This window comes from Mchenga conophoros, linkage group LG14 (genome assembly GCF_057382185.1).
Source record: "Mchenga conophoros isolate Kocher_MC1m ecotype Shallow Benthic linkage group LG14, M_conophoros_male_GT1.1, whole genome shotgun sequence".
NCBI classification, from domain to species: Eukaryota; Metazoa; Chordata; class Actinopteri; order Cichliformes; family Cichlidae; genus Mchenga; species Mchenga conophoros.
The window spans coordinates 21467672-21487217 of record NC_140539.1 but is presented as its reverse complement, the minus strand read 5'-3'; the positions used below and the strand labels follow the sequence as shown (position 1 = coordinate 21487217).

The 19546-nt window shown below is 44.9% G+C and overlaps 1 protein-coding gene across 4 annotated transcripts in view; it reads right to left on the bottom strand.

The window, feature by feature from the left end:
• Positions 1-2704: 2704 nt before the first annotated feature.
• Positions 2705-19546, bottom strand: part of kmt2a (lysine (K)-specific methyltransferase 2A) — a 38540-nt gene continuing 21698 nt past the window's right edge. For 3 of the 4 annotated variants that reach the window (XM_085243360.1, XM_085243362.1, XM_085243361.1), the window contains exons 17-34: positions 16897-17111; positions 16685-16779; positions 16460-16597; positions 16214-16372; positions 15968-16079; positions 15795-15873; positions 15490-15650; positions 15252-15398; positions 12512-15152; positions 9763-12423; positions 9272-9340; positions 8964-9190; positions 8740-8814; positions 8463-8637; positions 8176-8283; positions 8005-8085; positions 7745-7874; positions 2705-7662 (exon numbers count right to left, since the gene is read on the bottom strand). In XM_085243360.1, coding sequence (XP_085099486.1) covers positions 7387-7662; positions 7745-7874; positions 8005-8085; positions 8176-8283; positions 8463-8637; positions 8740-8814; positions 8964-9190; positions 9272-9340; positions 9763-12423; positions 12512-15152; positions 15252-15398; positions 15490-15650; positions 15795-15873; positions 15968-16079; positions 16214-16372; positions 16460-16597; positions 16685-16779; positions 16897-17111 — 7549 coding nt within the window. In that variant the 3' untranslated portion in view covers positions 2705-7386. The remainder of the gene's footprint in view (positions 7663-7744; positions 7875-8004; positions 8086-8175; positions 8284-8462; positions 8638-8739; positions 8815-8963; positions 9191-9271; positions 9341-9762; positions 12424-12511; positions 15153-15251; positions 15399-15489; positions 15651-15794; positions 15874-15967; positions 16080-16213; positions 16373-16459; positions 16598-16684; positions 16780-16896; positions 17112-19546) is intronic. The other variant, XM_085243363.1, reaches the window with a different exon arrangement.

Sequence of the window (19546 nt, the reverse complement as noted above, 5' to 3'; positions counted from 1 at the left end):
TGTGATCACCTGTGTGTACACCTGTGAGCATGGACATGCTTGTTTTTAAAAGGTTCCTTCATGATCTGATAGAGGGTGTGGGGGGGGGGGGGCACAGCCCCGTCCTCCAGGGCATGAAGCAGGTATGGAGGAGATCAAGACTCCAGACATCCAGAGGCCCCCAGAACACAAGAGACCAAGGAAGACCAACAGCAGCCGCGCCACTGTCCCAGAAAGAGCTGAGGAGAGCCCCAGATGAGGGGTCACTCAGCAGCCGCGGAGCAGAAGCCAGGGGGAGTTGCAGTGACGCGCCCGTGAGCTCCGCCGGCAGCCAGCCGTGCCTGAGTGACCGAGCCCCAGGCCGAGAGGCCGGGGGCACCCCTGGACTATTGACTGAGGACCTGTTTCATGGCTTCCTTGTTGTTTCAGGACAAATTAAGCAGATGATGAGACAAAGTCCAAATGTTCACTGGAACTCTCAATATGAGGTTCAAAGGGACACACTCAAAATAAACCATCTTGAGCAGAGATGTCAAACTCTTGTGTGACTCTTTGGGCTTAAATTGTAAGAAAAGGTGTTTCAATTGAAGAAAAGTTTCAGCAGCTCGTTGCCCAGACTGCCTTGTAATTCTAAAACAAAAGATTTTTTATTAATATAAAGCTAAAAGAAAAAACAAAACACCCTGAAATTTCTATAGTAATGGCCAAGATACATACCTGAAGTTGCTCTCCGATCCATTTATCAGAGCATGAATGTGTATGTTAGAAAAAAGTGCTTGTATGACTTGGTGAATGGGGCGCGTTGTATAGAGTGCTAAGATAGAGTAGAATAGCTCAAAATAAGAATCAATCCATTTACTTCAGATTTTATGAGCCTTGGGAGACTTTGCCCTGGAATTCTGGCCCCTGTATGCTTGACACTCCTGCATTAGAGGGCTAAGAAACCCTTTGGGAATGCCCAAATTAACAACCTGGTTCATCCTTATAAAATGAATACACTGATGAGCTCAAAGTGGAAGATCACAAATTCACTCTGAGTTTGAGGTCAAAATAGATGCTTGTTACCCTTTTTAGTAAACAGCAGTTATACCAATGAAGCATTTGCTGTGGTTCAAAGCAGATTCTCAAAGTTACATTGGAGTAAACTGAATCACTTTGGGATTACTGATCTGTGGGTGGACTTTTTAAAAGGTCTGCTCTGAAAAATTAGGTACCTCACAGAAGGTACAAAATTATTCAAGCTTGATGTTCACTGTAGGAGAATAAAGTAGTATTAGTCATTCAGCACTTTTGTATTGACACTCCTCAAACAAACTGAAACGAACACTATTTAATCAGACTATTACATCAAGTCAGTTAAATTTCTGGAATATTGATTTGGTCAGTTAAATAGCCGTGGAGGTTATTAATCAGTTTCAGCTGCTTTGGTGTCAATGGAATTAACAACAGGTGCACTAGAGGGGCAGCAATGAGACAACCCCCAAAACAGGAATGATTTTCCAGCTGGAGGCCACTGACATTTTTCATGATTGTCCTTTTACAACTTTTGTATTTGGCTAGAGTCACTGTAACTAGTAGTAGCATGAAGGGATACCTGGACCCTGTAGAAGTTGCACAGGTAGTCCTCAAGGATGGCATATCAATATGTGCCTTTGCCAATAGGCTGTGTCTCCCAGCACAGTCTCAGAAGCATGGTGGAGATGACAGGAAACAGAGAGTTACTCTAGGGGAGATGGACAGGGCCATAGAAGGCCTTCAACCCATCAGTTGGACCAGTATCTGCTCCTCTGCAGGAGGAACCAGATGAGCACTGCCAGAGTGCCTTCAACAAGCCACTGGTGTGAACATCTGACCGAACAATCAGAATTGGACTTCATGTGACCTGAGAGCCTCTAGTGCAGCCTGTGCTCACACAGGCACTGCCTGGCTGCCATTTGCCATTGAATACCAGAATTAGCAAGCCAATCATTAGCACCCTGTGCTTTACACAGATGAGAGCAGGTTCAATCTGTGCTCATGGGACAGCAAGGGTCTGAAGAAGCTGTGGAGAATATTAAGTTGTCTGTACCATTGTTCAGCACTATCAGTTTGGTGGTGCTGAACATGAAGGTCCGGGTAGGCATATCAATGCAACGACACACAGACTTCTACAGGCAATAGCATCCTGACTGCCATTAGATATCAGGATGAAATCTTTGGACACATTGTCCGACTTTGTACAGGACCCACTCCCTGGTGCACAACTATGCCCACCACCATGTGGCGAGAGTATGCAGTCAATCCATGGAAAATCAAGGAATTGATACCATTGAGTGACTTAATCCATCACAACACCTTTGGGACATTGTTTCAGTCTCAGAATTCCAGGACCTCAGTGATGTCGTCTCATTAGGAGCATGCCCTGATGTTGTCAGGCATGCATAAAAGCGCACTGGGTTCATACAAAATACCGATTAGCATTTTGAGTTGCTGCAATTAAATCTCAGCAGAATGAACAAAATCACTTTGATTATCGGGGTGTTTGATTTCAGCCCTCTGTGGACTGATCATTTTCATTTCCATCAAACAATGTGGCATCCTTTTTGTTCCTAACACATTACCCAGTCCATATCACCGCAAAGACCTGATTTTTCCCCCCATTGAGATCTGAAAAGTGTATATAAAAGCCAGAGTGTGCAATCCTTTACAAATCACATTTGAGTAAATGAGGCGAGAGACAGAGGAGTAAAGGAGACATGTTTATTATTTAAACTATCACTTAAATAAAAAAGTGCATAGAAAATAAACATGATTAGAAACTTTTCTTTTTACACTTATGTACAACTTTGTTTCCAAATTATACATTCAACCAAGTAGTTTGTGGTTTATTTTCACGGTGGTGGTTTTCCTTCATTTCGTTGATGTGTACAAAGAAAGATCGCCTGTTTTATGGGAGAAAATATGACTGCTGTGAATACCGTTATTACAGAGAGCGGGAAGAAAATGATAAGACAACGGCAGATAATCAAGGCGAAACAAACTAGCCCGTTCGTGATCCCTCTTTTCCACGTCCTACTGCGACACCGCAACCCACCCTAGGCTGATAACGTCTATACATGTGAAACAATCAGAAAAATTACAAATACAGGTTTAAGTACTTGTCTGACCTCTCCAAAACCTTGATTTGTAAAAGAACAATTCAGGGTGGATGTTGCACGAAATAAATAAATTAAATGTTTTCAACATCAGCATTATGACTTTCTACAAAAAACAGTACATGATAAGTACAACCAAAAGCTTCATAGGAGAGAGAGATAAAGAGGTGGTCAGGGAGACGAGAGAGGTTTCCAACGTGAAAAAAAAACCTGATCAAAAAAAACCAAACAAACAAAAACAAACAAAAAAAAAAATTAAATTAAAAGAAAAACGCCATTTTGGTGGTATCTTTAAAATCCTGGTAAGCCTCCACAAACCCATCTCCTAATTTTTACCGCATCAAGTAAGCAGTCTAAAAAGTCCCTGTTAAAACATTAAAAAAACCAAATTAAAAAAATAATAAAAGAAAATTAAAAAAGAAAAAACATTCACTACAACAACCAGAAAAAATGGATGACCTCAAGAAGTTCACAACCACATTAATACAGTTACATTTCTCATCACATTAAAAAAAAACAACAAAAAACAAACAAACAAACAAACAAGAAACTACCCCCCCCCCCCTTCCCCCAAAAAAGTTCCTTTCCAGAAATAAAACAAAAAGAACTGCAACGCTCCCTGCTGCTGCGGAGGAGGAGGAGCGCTCACAGGCACAGCAAAACTGGTACTGGATATCAATATACAAAAGAGTGATGCACGTTAGATTCAGCGGATAGTACTGTAACACAAAACCATTATAGAGTACATTGAAACATTGCTATTAACCATTATAAATCTGCTGTTTTTGCTACTGTAACTAAGTTTGTCTGTCCATTCCATATATTGTATAGATACTAAAGTACAAGAAATTACTATGCATGTTTCCGTATAATATTGTTAAGTATTTATACTATAATTACAGATAATGACGTAGAAGTGCCACTGGTGTGGCGTGGTAAAATGAAGACCAAAGAAACAGCAGACAGCTTCCTTATTTGTATCTATGCCGTTTTAAAAACGGTGAAATAAATGACTTGTCGTCAATAAACACACTCTGACCCTGAAAAAAGCAGAAGTGGCTCTCATGAAGAGAGAGTCGTAGACAGAGCCCTTGGCGCCGGCCGACGCTAGCGTGAACTGTTTGAGCTAACCTGTTGTCCTACAGACAGAAAACACTGCCCGCTGTTTTACGCCTCAGTGTTAATCCCAGTGCTGAAATGAAACTGCTCCCTGGCTTTGAGGTCGTATCGACATGTCTTCCACATCTACCAGGGGTTGCTGACACGACAACTTAACAAAAAAAAAAAAAACCAAACAAAAACCAAACAAACAAAAAAAAGCAACAAAAAAAACCCCTAAACGAATATAGCTGACAAAGCATCAACATCCACCCACGTTGGGTGATGTGGAGGAAGAATATACATTCATCGTTGACCTTTAGCAGCAGAACCCAGCAAGCCCGGTTGTCAGTGTAGGACTGTGTACGCCCGGCTGGCCCGCCGGCGGAGGCGTCAGGGCTCTCGGTGGGAAAGGCGCAGCCGAGGTTTGTACACGCCACACCGTCAGGAAGGAGAGGGCTGCTGGTGTGGTCCCTGCCTTCACTTTGTTGAAGTAAAACAATAAAAAATGTAAATAAAAACAGAGTCAAGTGCACTTTGCTAGAGCCTCAAACACCACTGTCGGAGTCATCAACACCAATCCATAAATTTGAAATATCAGGGCCTGTTGCACAAACTCAGAGACGGTCTGTGCTTCTGGTTTCAGTATTGGGAGCTTTTCCTACGCCTGTTCAGTGCCTGTGTCACAGCTAAAGTGCAACCCATTTTAGCTTCACTTTTACAAAACCAAATGAGAGGGTGGTTGAGGGGCGAGCCGCTAACAACCTTAAAAGGCGGCAATGAAGTCACGATGACGAATTCCTTAAAAGGGACAAACGGAGCAATCGGCTTCAGTTGCTCAGTGGAACCAGTCACTCTCTGTTTAAATACTCTGTTTAGGACGTGAAAGCTTTTAAGAGAGAAGAGGCATTTACGAACTGAGGTGAACCACGAGGAGACTGGATGAAGGTATAAGAACGATCTCAGACTGCTGGTGAGCATTGAAGAGCAGTCACCACAACACCATGCTTCTTTTAATGTATACAATGGCTCTAGTCGGATATGATGAGTGCTATAAGTAGCATTAAAATAAAGGCACCTCTTCATTATAGCCAAAGTCTTTGCAAGGACATAACGCCTTAAACTGACGGGAATCTTTGTGGGGTTTTTACATGTAAATATTTCATATATTGCCAATCGGCTGCAAGCCTATCGACCCTTGGCTCATTAGTGACCGAACCACTTTGATAGAATCGCCTCCATAAGGGCTCTATCCTCGGTTTGATGTGGTGTGGAGACAATAAGGCTGGAGAGAGGAGAAGTCGGCTATGGATCAACAATCTAAACTCTCTCTCTCAAGTGCATAATAGTAGTTCACATGACTGCCATACTGTCAGCTAGGACTGGAACAATTAAAATAATAATAATAATAATAATAATAATAATAACAACAACAACAAAATAATAAAAAAATGTCAGCTCTGACCAAACGGCCCAGGATAGATAAAAGAGCTACTGGTGGACTGAACTTAAATGGGGACCAAGCCATAGATAGACCAGCATCAGTCTTTGGAATCAAAGAAAACATTCAGGGTACGAATTTTAAAAAGAAAACAAAAACAATTATTAAAAAAAAAAAAAAAAACTCTGGAAGGCAGCGGGATACAAAACATAGAGACCAAGTATTAGTGTTTGTAAACCCCTATTTTCTACAAAAATGGCAATAAAATAAATACAATTTTTTAAAAATATAAATACCATCATTAAGTGCTATTCACTAGTGAGTGCTTTTAAGGTTTTTTTTGTAGAAAAATATACATTATTTACATTTTTTTTTTTTAAAAGCAAGCATGATATTTCCCTGTCCATAATAAAAAGACAAAGAGACAAGACTTTAGAAGACTTAATACAAATAAAAAAGAAATATTTTTTTTCCTCTTTTCTATCAGTATGTTTATCACAACAGGCCAAGAAGAAAACAAGCCAAGTGAAAAATTCAATTCAAGGGCGCAAAAGTTTGGTTCTCTTTGCTGCTGTAATTTGGAAAGTGACTCAAAAGTCCAAGCTTATACGATTACCCGAACGAGTTTGATAACAACAACAGCATGCACAAACTTGCAGACGTCTCTGCGTCTGGAAAACAGGCCCCAATCCCACAAAAATAAAGAAAAATCAATTATAAATACGTCTACTCAAGCACATCAGTAGGTTTCTCTGGTCCCTCGGCTGTCAGTCCACCAGAATCTCTAGCTGCCTCGCTCTCTCAGGCCAGAGGCTTCATCTCACTTTCATGTAGCTACCAAGCTGTCAGACTGAAAGTCAATTTTAAGATGGTATCAACCTCAGATATCATCCTTTACACAAACTGACAAAAACAAATCTTTTTCTCCCTTCTTTGTTATTTCCACTCTTCCTTCCTGTGGCGACTGCTCCCCCTAGTGTTTCAACCTGTACGGCTCTGATCAGGCTGCCATACACGAGCAGCTCCTATTTACAGTGTTAAATGTACACACCTACACACTTTTTTTTCCTTCTTCTTCTTTGGGAAAACAAAAAGTCAGATTAGGGGAAGGTTCCAGTAAAATCACAACAATTCTGAAGGCATCGAGGCACATTCAGACGGGGAGATGTGCATCAATAACAGTTGACACTTAGATCAACATGAAAAATAAAAGAATTTCTAACAATTTTCTAATTTTTACCTTTAGTAAAAGTCCCTTCAACAAATTGCACTTTGGTGTAAAATTGAACCAAGTTCTTTGATATTTTTTTTTCCTTCTGTGTTCACATCTGAGCACAAGTAGACCAAGACATTTAGAAAATTAAGGAGGATGGGCCAATGCATAAAAACAAAAATATAAATAAATTATGAAGGGGGAACTTTCTGACATGACTTTCTGACTCACCTCTGAGTGCCAAATGAAAGCGAGACATAAGGAGGCACAATATGTTGGTATTTCTACAAATGGCGCGTCCTCCCAAAAAATGGCCCTTCCTGCATATACAGTGCAACCGACAGCTGCTGAGCCTGCTGTGCTCAAAACCATCAGCGGAGGGCGCCGACGGAGCTCCTGGCCTGCTCGCAGCTGTGGTCCATCATAGACCAGACGCATGAAATCGCCACAAACCCGCGTGCTGCGGGTCATTGTGGTGCTTTTGCTCAACAGTCCTCGTTAAGGTCCTTCAGGTATGGGCATCAGTTGAGGAACTTGCGACACTTCTTTGCGCCGCAGTTGCACGGCAGCTTGTTGCTGGCGTCTTCGATGGGGAACTTGTAGTCATAGGTGAGCTCTTCCCCGCAGTAGATGCGGCGCGAGGCGAAGATGACGATGTGCTTCTGGCCGTCCACGGTGATCACCCGGGAGTAGCAGTTGGGCTCGCAGGAGTGGTTGATGAAGCGGGCAGCGTTGCCGTGCACCGTGGCATCCACCACCTCGTAGTCATCGATGCGAAACATGTAGCAGCCAATGCCCTTTGAGGAGAGAGAGGACAGTTTGTATAAATAATCGAGTTAAGCAAATGACGAAATCATCGGAAATCGTTCAAGTCCTCACCTTCCCATCATAGTATTTCTCCCGTTTGTCAGTGAGCACAGACCGAATGACGTTCCCCGAGTATTCGATGACCATTTCTCCTGCTTCGATGGTTTTCTTGCAGAAGAGGCCGCGGCCATGGATAGGAGACCTGACGGGAGGATCATAACAGTGGACTGCTCTCAAAATTAAACAGGCAGCTATCTGTTATTTATCTGAGCACTGAAAAACAGCTGATAATAATAAAAATGATGACACAGATTTAACACCACTGATCTAACCTGTAGACTCCCACAGTCTCCTTCGAGGTGGCCTTGAGCTGTTTGAATCTCACAGCAAGTGGAAGCTCCATGGAGGCACGTCTGCGAAGGGAAAAAATTATGAATGTAATATTACATTTCTTTCTTTAAATAAAGCATAATCATTTTTACAAAAAATGAGTTTTTATTCACCTGGCAGTCCTGAGCTGCACTTCATCATCATCGTCTTCCTGCGGCCTATACTCAGGAGGTTGGCGATGTTTTGAGGCCAAGAAATTGAACATGTCGAATACTGACCTCCTGGTGGAACAAACAAGAATCTCAATAAGCAAAGCAGCATCCCTGGAAACAGTTATCTGTACGGTTTATTAACAGTGTGCATTATATAAAGTGCCATTTCTGCTCCGATTGACTTCTGGTTTCCTGACACGTGCTCTACAATTTCATGGTCAGAAGGTGTGTGTGTGTACCATACTGACCTGTGGTGGACTTCTGCACGAGCCGAGCCGTGGGGGTTGATGGGAGGTTCGTCCGTTTCCTCCGGTTTGTGGAAGCGGAAGCGATAGCTTCGACAGTGCCTGGTGCCGTACAGCTGCTCCAACAGGAAGACTACAGCCTCATGGACGACCCCGAGCATCCTCAGTCCATTCACACCTGGAAGGAGCGGAGAAAACACCTTCATCATGAGGCTTTATTCAAGTATATATGTAAAGTACCTCTAGTTATTATTTCTACACTTTTAAAATTACACCTCACCTTCAAAGGAGAGCTTTTTGAGTCGTGCACTGGAGCGAGCTTCCTGCACTTTATCAGTGAGGGATTTCCAGGCCTCTGTAGGGGAACAGTCGGTATTTTATGCCCAGTGTGTGGTTTCGTTTTTGCAGACTTGATTAAAACATTTTTATTTTTTATCACAAAAGCAATTTAAATTTGAATTCGTTTTGCCAAAGCAGGCGCTACAATCAGTTGTTTTCTTTTACCTTCAATACTCTCACAGCGGATGTGGAACCCGTCCTCACTGCAGATTTCAAAGATGATACCCTTTTTGGGTTTACTGTCTAAACCGTTATCCCTGCTGTTGCCATCCTGGTCGGGCGGTGAGGTCACAGGAAGAGAGCCTGCTCCTCCAGTTGCATGAGGTTTGTCTTTTCCCACCACTTTCCCTGGTAAAACGTGTCCTTCGGATGTCTTCTTTTTACCAAGTACACTAGAAAAGATGCGAACCAAACATTAAAGCTATACCGTATGACGATTTTGAAAACAGGTGATTAATACTGATGCTTCATACCTCTTGTTGGTCGTCTTTTCCGGTGGCTTTCCTGTGTCCACTGGCTCAGAGGAGATCGGCTCTTTGGAGCTGGTTGGGGAGAGGATGGGAAAGGTTGGAGTGTTTTTGCATTTTACTGAACAAAAGTGGGTTGCTTGAACAGCTGTTACGTGGTTAAGTCAAACAGTATAGCTATGATAAATAGAGCAACCATCATCAATAAAGAAGTTCAGTCCAGTTGACATATTTAACTTCTGTGTCTGAAGACACACTGAAAACTATTCTGTGCAAAAAAACAAACACACAAAGCCCACATTCATTTAGGCGAGACATCTGAAGAACACAACATACTTTAACCATTCGTTCCACGAAGAAATGAATCCCAAACTTAGACATTTTTTCAAATATTCTGAACACAGTCAAAATTGAAATTTCTTCCCATTATTACGGTACGTGAAAGTAACATAAAAACGATTTCTTGGCTACAAGTCACAGGTCTGTTAGTGTCTCACCTTGGGTTAGAGGATGGGTGCTGTCCTGCAGGGTTGCTGAAATGTTCCTCAGGCAGAGAGGCCTTAAGCTTCTTCCCGCTGCTTACATCTAGACTCTGCCTGCTCCTCTTCCCTTTCTGTTTGCCTTTCTCTGCTCCTGAAACTGCAGCTGCTGCTGACACTACTGTGGAGGTAGGTGGCATATGCTCTGATAACTTGGAAATAGGAGTTGTTCTACTGCTCTGGGAGTGCATGGATGTCCGTGTTTGCGTGAACACTCCAACAACACGTCCCTTGGTGGGACTTAGAGGGGTGGATGGAGCAGGAGCTAAAGTAACAGTGCTGTTTCCACATGAGTCCACAAGCTGGGGTCTGTTAATGGGTTGAGACTGATGTTGTAAGTGAACACTGCTGGCGTCTGTCTCTCCTTGCTGGTTGACAGCCATGCTGATAGTCTGTTGGGAGGGCAGGACGCAGATGCTGCTAGCTATTGATGTCTGAACAGGGGAGCTTAGCTGTGACATCAGAGGAGCTCCTCCTGCTGACTGAAGGACCACAGACTGATCTGACAGGCCCAGGGCGTGTGGACTTGCTTTAAAAAGGAGGTTGCTAATCTGCCCTGTGATCTCAGTTGAGCTGAGAACAGGGGTGGAGAGTGATACTGATCCTGGGGCAAGAAGTCCAGCTGCGCCACTAGGGGGAACAGACACAACATTTAACACTGACTGGCTGGGGTTCAAGCCAGAGACTGAGCAAGGTAGGAGATGAGCAGAGGAATCGTGGCTCAGGATACCAGGCTGGGCAGTACCAGAAAGCCTCTGCTGAAGGAGAGTAGTGGGATCTAAGTACATCACCCCGCCGGATTTTGGTCTCTTGATTATATTGGGCATCTTGCGTTGAGAAGTGGAGAGAGTGCTTAACTCAACTAGGCCACCAGGTTGACCGGGGATGCTTGCAGTAATCTGAGGGGAAGACAGGTTGATGAGGGTCATATTGGGAGGGCCTACTTCAGACGGGGCCAGAGTGGGCTGGTTACGGGAGCGCCCTGACTTTTTGCTTTTTCTTGGCAGAAGACGAGAAATGGGCCTCTTCTTGCCATGAGCAGAGGCAAGTACAGTCGGGGAAGAGGTGAGAGAGGACGGACTCGACACTATGGCAACACTGGGACCTAACTCGTGTGGTCGACCGGCCTCCGAGACCAGAATCTGGGACTGGTCGTGGGACTGAGACGGCAAACCAATGAGAAGTCCTGAGGTGGTGCTAGGGATTCCTGTCTGAAAGCCTGTCTGTGTGGGTCCTGTGAAGGTGTGAATCTGAGAGGGGTGAGGCATGGTACCCAGAACTTTGCCCCCAGCAGGAAATATTGATTGGGTTGAAGACAAGCCAGTATTTAACCCCGTGGTAAGTGTCATGGAGCTTAGCACTGCAGGCGAGCTAGAATCCATCACTCCTGTTGCACTAATCTTTTGGGTGACACCATTAGGGACAGTCTGGAGGACATAGAAAGGCTGGAATTGTTGATTGACTAAAATAAGCTTATCAGGACCTGGTTTGATGACTGCTGGGCTGGACACTTGAGCCTGGGAAGGTCCTGGGCCTGGTGCTGGAGTGGCGCTGCCTGCAGCTGCTGCCGCTGAAGTCGGGAGGTATTTCTGACCCTGAAGAGGCAGCGAGGGTGAACTTGGCAAGCCGGGAGTACCAGAACTCCTCGGAATATCCTGGTTAGCTGGTGCCTCAACTACCTGGCCAATAGCAGGGCTAGGAATAAACTGCTCAGGAGTCATATGACCTTCTGAGACCTGCGTATCCCTGTTTGCCAACGACGTACCATCATGCTGATTCTCTGATGGTGACACGCCTGGCCCCGCTCTCTTTTTGTCCCCACTCTTTTCCCCGCTGATGGTCTCTGTGTCCGAGTTCAAGCCCAGCATGGTGCGGTCTGAGGTATTTGAGATGAGACTCCCAGCGCTGTGGTTCTGACTGGTGCTGACAGTCGGGCTGCGTGTGGTCAGGACAGAGAGGTCAGACGGCAGCTCCAAAGGAAGATACGGCTCCTCCACAGATATTGAGCTATTGACACTACTCTCTACGACCCCTCCGCTTTCCGCACTGGGCAGCGGCTCGGAGAAGTCATCAAACAGAATGTCTTTACGTCTGTTGACATCCACTCCAACATAGCTCTCATCCAGCAGCAGCTCAGAAGAAGATGGCTCAGACTGCTGACCCAGAGCTGGCAATGACATAGAGGGGGTGTTCAGGACAAACTCCATAATATCTGATGGCAAAATGTTCCCACAGTCATCACTGTTGTTGTTGTCAGAGTCGGATTTAAGCAGGTCTGTGCTGAGGGACAGCTGGGCCTCGAGAGGATCCTGACCCTGACTCTGCGGCTGGGACTTGACCCCACCTCCGAGTGGAAGACAATTTTCCTTCTGATTTTTTCTGCCTTCTCGGGTGTTTCCACTAACTGCTCCGCCACTGCTGTCGGCCTCTTTGCTTGACTCGTGGGAGTCGGCCTTCTCAGTGTGTCTCTCTCTGCCTCTCCTCTTGGGAGTGCTTTTATGTGTGGTGGAAGAGGACGTGGCTGTAGTGGTTGTGGTGCTGGTGGTGCAGATGCTGGTATCACTCTCCGACCCATCATCGACGCCATCAAGCTGGCCGATACGCTGCTTGCCCAAGGTCCTGTTAGGCACAGCAAAGCACACATCAGATTATCAGAGTCAAGGAGATATTTCAGATAATTCACTTCATAAAATATGTGTCTACTTACAAAGCGCTCAGCATGTCCTCTTCAGCTTTTTGCTGAGCCCTTCGTTGCTGCTGCTCCTCGTCCTTTAGAAAACGCTGAAGCTGGGATCCTCTTCCCAGACACTGGTCTAATCCTTCTATAGATGGCAGGCCCTCACCAGGATTAATTATTGTTCGAGTGAAGTTGTAGTAATAAGGATCCTTACCCCTATGTTTCATTCCACTGTCTTCATCCTCTCCACTGTCTCCAGATGAAGATGTGGTGCTCATATCGTCCGCTCCATCGACCTGCCCCTCAGCTGACTTCTTGCGGCCACCCGTCCTCCTCTTAACCACAGTCCCGGCTCCGTCACCGCTGCCATAAAAAGGAAGGTCTTCCTCACCATACGAGCGAACCCCATAGAAAGGCGTGAGACCGAAAAACATGTTGGAGCGTGCGCGTGCGCTGCGTCGAGGGTAACGCCGCTTGGCCGACCCTGATCCGTCACTGTCATCTTCGTGATGTTTATCCTCCATACCCCTGTCATGGTCATCTTCGGGGCCAACGCCCTCATCCTCAGTGCCTTGCACGTGGAGACCGTGGTGGTCTCTGAGCTCTCCGCGTGGGCGCTCTTTATGCAGTTCCTCTTCCTCTGTGTGAGTCTGGGTGTCAGATTCAGAGCTGTCACTGCTGCTGGCAGAGGAGAAGAGAACAGTACATGCGGAGCGATGACCCCCCTGGCCAGCAGGAGAGACTATGGGGGCAGTGGTTGTGGGGCAGGAGGACGAAGAAATACTAGTAACGGTGGTGGTCCCATTAGGGTCACTCTTAATATCAGTCTTTAGTGGAGCTGTAGCTGGGGGTTTAATTGATCGCTTTTTCTCTCTGGAGGACAATGAAAGCTGGTTAGTTGCTTGCTTGCTGTGAGACTGTGAAGAGGTCTTCATAGTCTGGTGCAAGCTGTCCAGGCTGGAACTGTTCTTCCTCTCTGGACAGGAGTAACTGTCTCTGTTCTTTGAGGATGACCTGTCCCCACCCTGGGTATCGTGCTTCTCTCCCTGAGCCTTCCCATGGCCTTTGGTGCTGTTTCCTAGCATTGGAGCTTTGCTTTTGCTGCTGTTGTGAGAAGTAGGGTTGGTAGCGTGCGTGTTGGAGCTGCCGGCAGCTTTAGCATTATTGTTGAGAAGGGGAATCTTGTTGCTGATGTTGACGTTTTGAAAGGTCTTCTCTCTGTCACGGTCTTTGGACACATCTCTGCTGCCTGCTGTTTTAACTTTGGGGTGTTTATCTTTGGCAGCTGAGGCTGCAGCTGGAGAGGCCAGGTGCACGGAGCCTCGTTTAACAGCATCATCCTCCGCTGACGTCCTCGAAGGCCACAGAGGCTTTGCGGTCGCTGCCGTGCCTGAACCTGACGAGTACTCGTTTGATTTCCGTGTACTGGACTTCTGAAATGGAGGTTGCGGGGAGCCGGATTTTCCAACAACAGAGTCCTTATGGAGTGATGATGATATTAAATTTCCAGTGCTGCTACTACTCTCCTTCCCTGAGCTGGGCTTGTCCTTGTTCTGGTTATTGTTGGACGCTGGGCTGGACCTCTGACGAGGCAACAAACTGAGGCTTGCCGAAACATCCTGATCTTTGCTTCCATGTTTCCCTTGCTTGTCTGTCTGCTTGGTGCTGCCACTTCTCTGCTGGCTTGTGTGAACAGCAGTGCCAACGGGAGGGGAAGACTGGCCTGAGCCTGCAGGTCCCAGTCTTGGGTTCTTACTCTCTCCTCCAGAGTGTTTAGACTGGCTGTTTGCGTTACTGTCCTTCCCTGAGCCAGAGTCTTTGTTTCTCTCTGTGCTTCTATAACTGGAATCTCTCGACGGAGGTCTGCCCTTGTCAGCATCTCTGCTGGATGATCTGTCTTTACCTTGGCCTGAGTCTTTTCCTGTTTCCCTGCTATATGGTCTATACTTTTCAGAGTCCCGTAGTCCTGTATCTCTATTCAGTGACCTACCTTTGTCCATATCCTTATAGCTGGGATCTCTAGAGGATGACTTACTTTTGTCAGTTTCTCTAATGCTTGATTCTCTGCTCGCCTGTTTTCCCTTCTCAGTGTCTCTGTTTGTTTGTCTCCCCTTTTCGGAATCTCTTAAATGATCTCTACTGATCGGTCTGCCTCTGTCAAAGTCTTTCAGACCAGAGTCTTTACTCAGCGGCCTCCTCTTTTCTGGCTCTTTGGTTGACATTTGGTTCCGGTCAGAGTCTTTCTGCCCAGGTTCTCTGGATGATCTACTCTTGTCAGTATCCTTAGAGTCACGCTCTCGACTCGGGAGTCTCCCCTTGTCTGCCTCTCTCGTCGCTTGGTCTCGGGAAGGTTGCTGTTTGTTTCTGTCCGAGGAGAAGTGTCGACCTCTTTCTTCGTCTTTTTGAAGTGGGCTCCTTGCTGAGTCTTTGCTGAAGTGTTTGGACTTTTCGGGGTCCCTGGCGGGGGAGGGAATGAGTGGAGGGGGTGAGGTCAGGGGTCGTGACAAAATGTGAGATGTGGCGGTGATTCCTCTCTGTCTGTTAAGATGCTGGGGCGGAGGGGAGAGGGAAGGCGAGCTGTGACGACGTGAATCAATATTCCGCGTACCGGGATTCACCAGGGAGTCTCCCACTGTCACAATCTCGTGACTTTGGGGCTGTGAAGAACCTCCTAAAATAAAATAAAAGAACTGTTAAATTCAGACTAATTAAGCCAAATAATCAGTTTGAAATCAAAGTTTTAAGTGAAAAAAAGGCTGCACATTTGTACCTGGAGATGGCATGGGACGAGGACCTATTGACCGTTGACAAGGGGGGTAGCTGGGATGTCGGTTCCTGGTGTAAACCCTGAGCTTGGGGGTGTTGGCAGGGGAAAGTGTGTCAGAGCGCCTTGGTGATTCAAATGGATCAGGAAAGTCTAGAAGTGAAAAAGAAAGAGAAATGCATTAGCACATTATAGCTCTGAATATGGTTCTCACTGTAACACACACATTTCTGAACTATGTTACCTGTTAAGGAAGGTGGGCTGTGTGCTATTGTGCGATTCTCCTCAGGAGCCATCATGTTCTTTAGATCAGAATCTGCCACTGGAGGGTGACAAACTAGGATCTTGCAGGTATACACGCAGCGTTTTCGTGCATCTAAAGTACTCCAGTACACCCTCGAACACCTGCAAAGACAATTTATTTAGTTGAGCAAAGATGGCAGCTTCCTTCGCTAATCAGCAATTTAACTGCACAGAGCAAAATAACACTGGCTTTTAAAACAGCAAAAAGACTTTAAGATAAAGGTTAAAAGCAACAACAAAACTCACTGGTATCCCACAGGAAAGAGTTTGCGTTTGCAGTCTGAGAGTTCAGTTAGTATTCCCAAACAATCAATTGCCATCGAGCCTGAAATGATGATATTTAAATCAGCGGTCAGCAGAGCAGGAACTGCGAAAGGTCAGGGAAATGTCACAAAAGAATGTACCAGCAATCAACCTACCAATCATCATGTGGACATTTTCAGGCTCCAGTCCTGCCAGCCACTTCCTCCTGAGATTAATGCCCTCCATGTCCACCAGGATCCTGCGGGTCACCTCAAACCCAGACACCACCTCAAGAAAAAGTACATAAACAGAAAAGGTAAAGAGAGAACTGAGAATCTAAAGTCAAAGCCCCGGCATCGCATGGTTTTTCCACGCAAAACACCTAAGTGTGCTTTTAGTGATATATAATGAGATTTCCTTACTTCTCCTTTGATGAGGTCCCTGTGCTTTGGACAGTAGACTTTTTTATCTTCCAGGAAGCTGCAGTGGCACTGGCGGGCACACATGAAGTGGTAGTTACTGGTGCAAGAGGTAAGGCAGCAGCTAACGGTGGCTCCTGGCTTTTGACACTTCTCACACCGCTAAAAGAAAGTACAAATTGTAAACGTCCAATAAAGGTGCACTGAAAAAGAGTGGAAGATTATAAGGCACTAAGTGTTCTGGTTTACCAGCTGTTTTCCCCTGAGAACAGCCATATGAACATTTTTCAAAGACCCGTCATCATCCTCGAAGACCTCTGCGGACCACAGAGCACAATTCACATGGGACCACTCATTCTGACCGATGTACAGCAGCCTGCCTCCCTCCTAAAACAAAGAAAAGAGTGAAAAGTAAGAAAGACTCAACCTTGCGGTCTGCGTCCTGAATTTTGCTGCTACCGGTAAGGCACTCACATTGGTGTTCTCGTCTCCATACTTCAGGCACAGGACGCACTGCCTGTTATCTGTGACGCCTGGTGGAGGAGGGAGCTCTGGGCTGTCCTCGCGATCTGAAGAGAAAGCAAGAATTCAAACGCAGCTTGAATCTATATGAAAACCAGTCGACAAAGCAGCGTGCAAAACAGCACGCACGCAGGCATTAGTAACATATTTGTAGTCCGCCTTACCAGGCGAGAGTAGGGGCGGTGGGAGTATAGAGGGAAGTAGCGGAGGAGAGGAGGCCGGAGAATCAGGTTCGCCGGGGGTCTTGGGCTGGGGAGCAGGGATGATCTTCTTCATGAAGTGTGGGTGCTCAGCACGGGAAAGCTCCTGTCTCTCCTGCCACTGGGCGTAGTTGTGGTCTAGGGACGGCGGCAGCACAGCGTTGGGGAGGAGCCCACTGCTGTGGAACAACAACAGAGACGGGCACCATTACCTGGCAACCTATCAGCAATGAAACTGATTGGGGGGGAAAAAGCACATTTATTTTTGTTTTGTTGCAAATGACCCCATGTCACATAAGCAACTGATGACAAAATATGATCACGATTTGTTACGTGGGTTTAACCTCCACCCAGTAAAGATATAGCAGATGATGTGGATAAATAATGTCGGGTTTTTCAATAAATAAATGTAAACCATCTGCTTCATTGAATCAACACAAGTTATCAGCAAACGGTGAGAAAAAGCCTTTTATTCCCGTTCATGTGTTCTTTCTGATTCATTAGTTGACTGCCACATTTAGAATAGGTCATTGCCATTGGAATATATTGTGTGACAAGTAATATCTACCCCTATGGTACAGATGATATGCTGGAGCTGTTTTTTTAAGATACTAAAAAAATAAATAAAGTCTGAGCAGCAAGTGAGCAGTGACACCCATGTTAAATAACCACATTCGAGGAGTTCTGCCAAGTCAAGAAAGCCTGGGTAATTGGTGTGATGTAAAGTCTCACACTTAATAAGCCAGCAGAGGCTTCTAAAAGCAAATCCACCCAGCAATGGCCACAGGATACAGAAGAATCATTGGTTTCCTTGACTGGAGCACTGATAAATAACACAATGAACTAAACTGACAAGCAAACCGCAATTAGACCACAAGTATTTATCAGCGAGTCTTCAATTGAAATATGACACTGTTACGGTTTCCCCTTCAAACAATGCCCGAAGGCAAAGCAGAAGAAATAGTCTGAGAAAGCAGAGCGACTGAGAAAGTTGGTGAATGGATATGTGTCAGAAAAACTCCAACATGCAGAGCAGTAAATTTCCATCAACTGTCTATTTAAAGACTGAAAAGTTAGGGGGGAAAAGTCAACTTGTAGCTATTCCCTCTAAAAAATGTCAATGTTCTTCTCTCTGTACACATGAGGACAAAGTATTTAAATTAAAAGCAGGGGATTTTAAACACAGCATTTCCAAATGTACTAGTTTTCTTCAGAAAAAACACAATACTAGAATAATTTCAGGGAAAAAAATAATTACCAGGTTCAGTATTATTAGCACAAACCACAAACCACTGCTGTAAAGTGATGGGATTTAACTTTGCAATGCTCAAAGCTTGTAAAATCAAGTTTAAACTCAGGGTCATCTTCCAAATAACACACAATATAAAAACATCAGCAAGGGTTTGAGCTGTAACTTGAGAAAACATCATGTCAAAAACTAAAGAAATCAGTTTAGACTTCAGAAAAAGAACTGTTGATGCTCACAAAGCAGGAAACAGATATATAAAGTCACCACAGTGTTTCCAAGTGTCATGAACAGGAGTGAGAGGTATCATCAAGAAATTCAAGGAGAGCCAAACAGAACAGATCCAGCCTGGCAGATGTAGGAAGCAAAAGATTTCAGACTACAAAACGACTGCAGACCAAAAAAACCCTCAAATTCTGCATAAAGAGACACCTTTGCACCAGACTGAAGTATATTAAGAAATCCTTTGGTAGGATGAGAGTAAACTAGAGCACTTTGGCCACAAAGACGATGATTATATTAGGAGAAAGAAGCGAGAGGCGTACAACCCAAAGAAAACGGTGGAGTGAAGCACGGTGGTGGGAGTATGATGCTGTGGGGATGTTTCAGTGCATCTGGAACTGGGAGAATCTCGTCAAGGTGAAGGAATCATGATGAAAGAAGGATATGTGAAGATTTTGATAGAAAACCCAACGCAGTCACCAAAAAACCCCAAAAACCGGGGTCTGGGTTGTTGCTCTGTCTTCAACCGATAACCCAAAACATCCATCCCTCTTGGTGAACGACCTCCAGAAGACCAAAGTGAATGTTACTAACTGGTATGCAGGCTGCTATCAGGCCAAAGTGACTGACTATTGACTATTAGCATCGTGGGAGCAAATAATTCTGACCCTCATAATTTTTGGTTTCTGTGAAATAATTTTGTTCCTGTGTGGAAAATAAAAGTAGGATGTTTGGAAGTGCTGTGTTTCAAAATTCCATTAAAAATGATTACAAGGGGAAAAAATAATCCTGCCCTTATCTATTAATAATATGAGTTCTTCAGTACAATAACAATAATATTAATTCTTAGCACAAAGGCATGACATGACATGCTCATATGTCATGTGACTGGAAATAACTACAGTTTATCTCTGTGATCCTGTCTTCTTCTGTCTTTAAAAACAGCACTAGGTATTGTATAGTATTGTATATAGTATAGCCTGGGACCTTTAACAGCCACTGCCAGAAGGAAATGTTGTATCAGCGATATTCTCCACTCAATCATCAGTTGATCAAGTTGTTAAAAAAAAGTCTGGATTGAAGTGTTTTAGCTCCCTATGTTTGAAAACAACAAAACGATTTCCTTTACCAATCAACGAGACACAC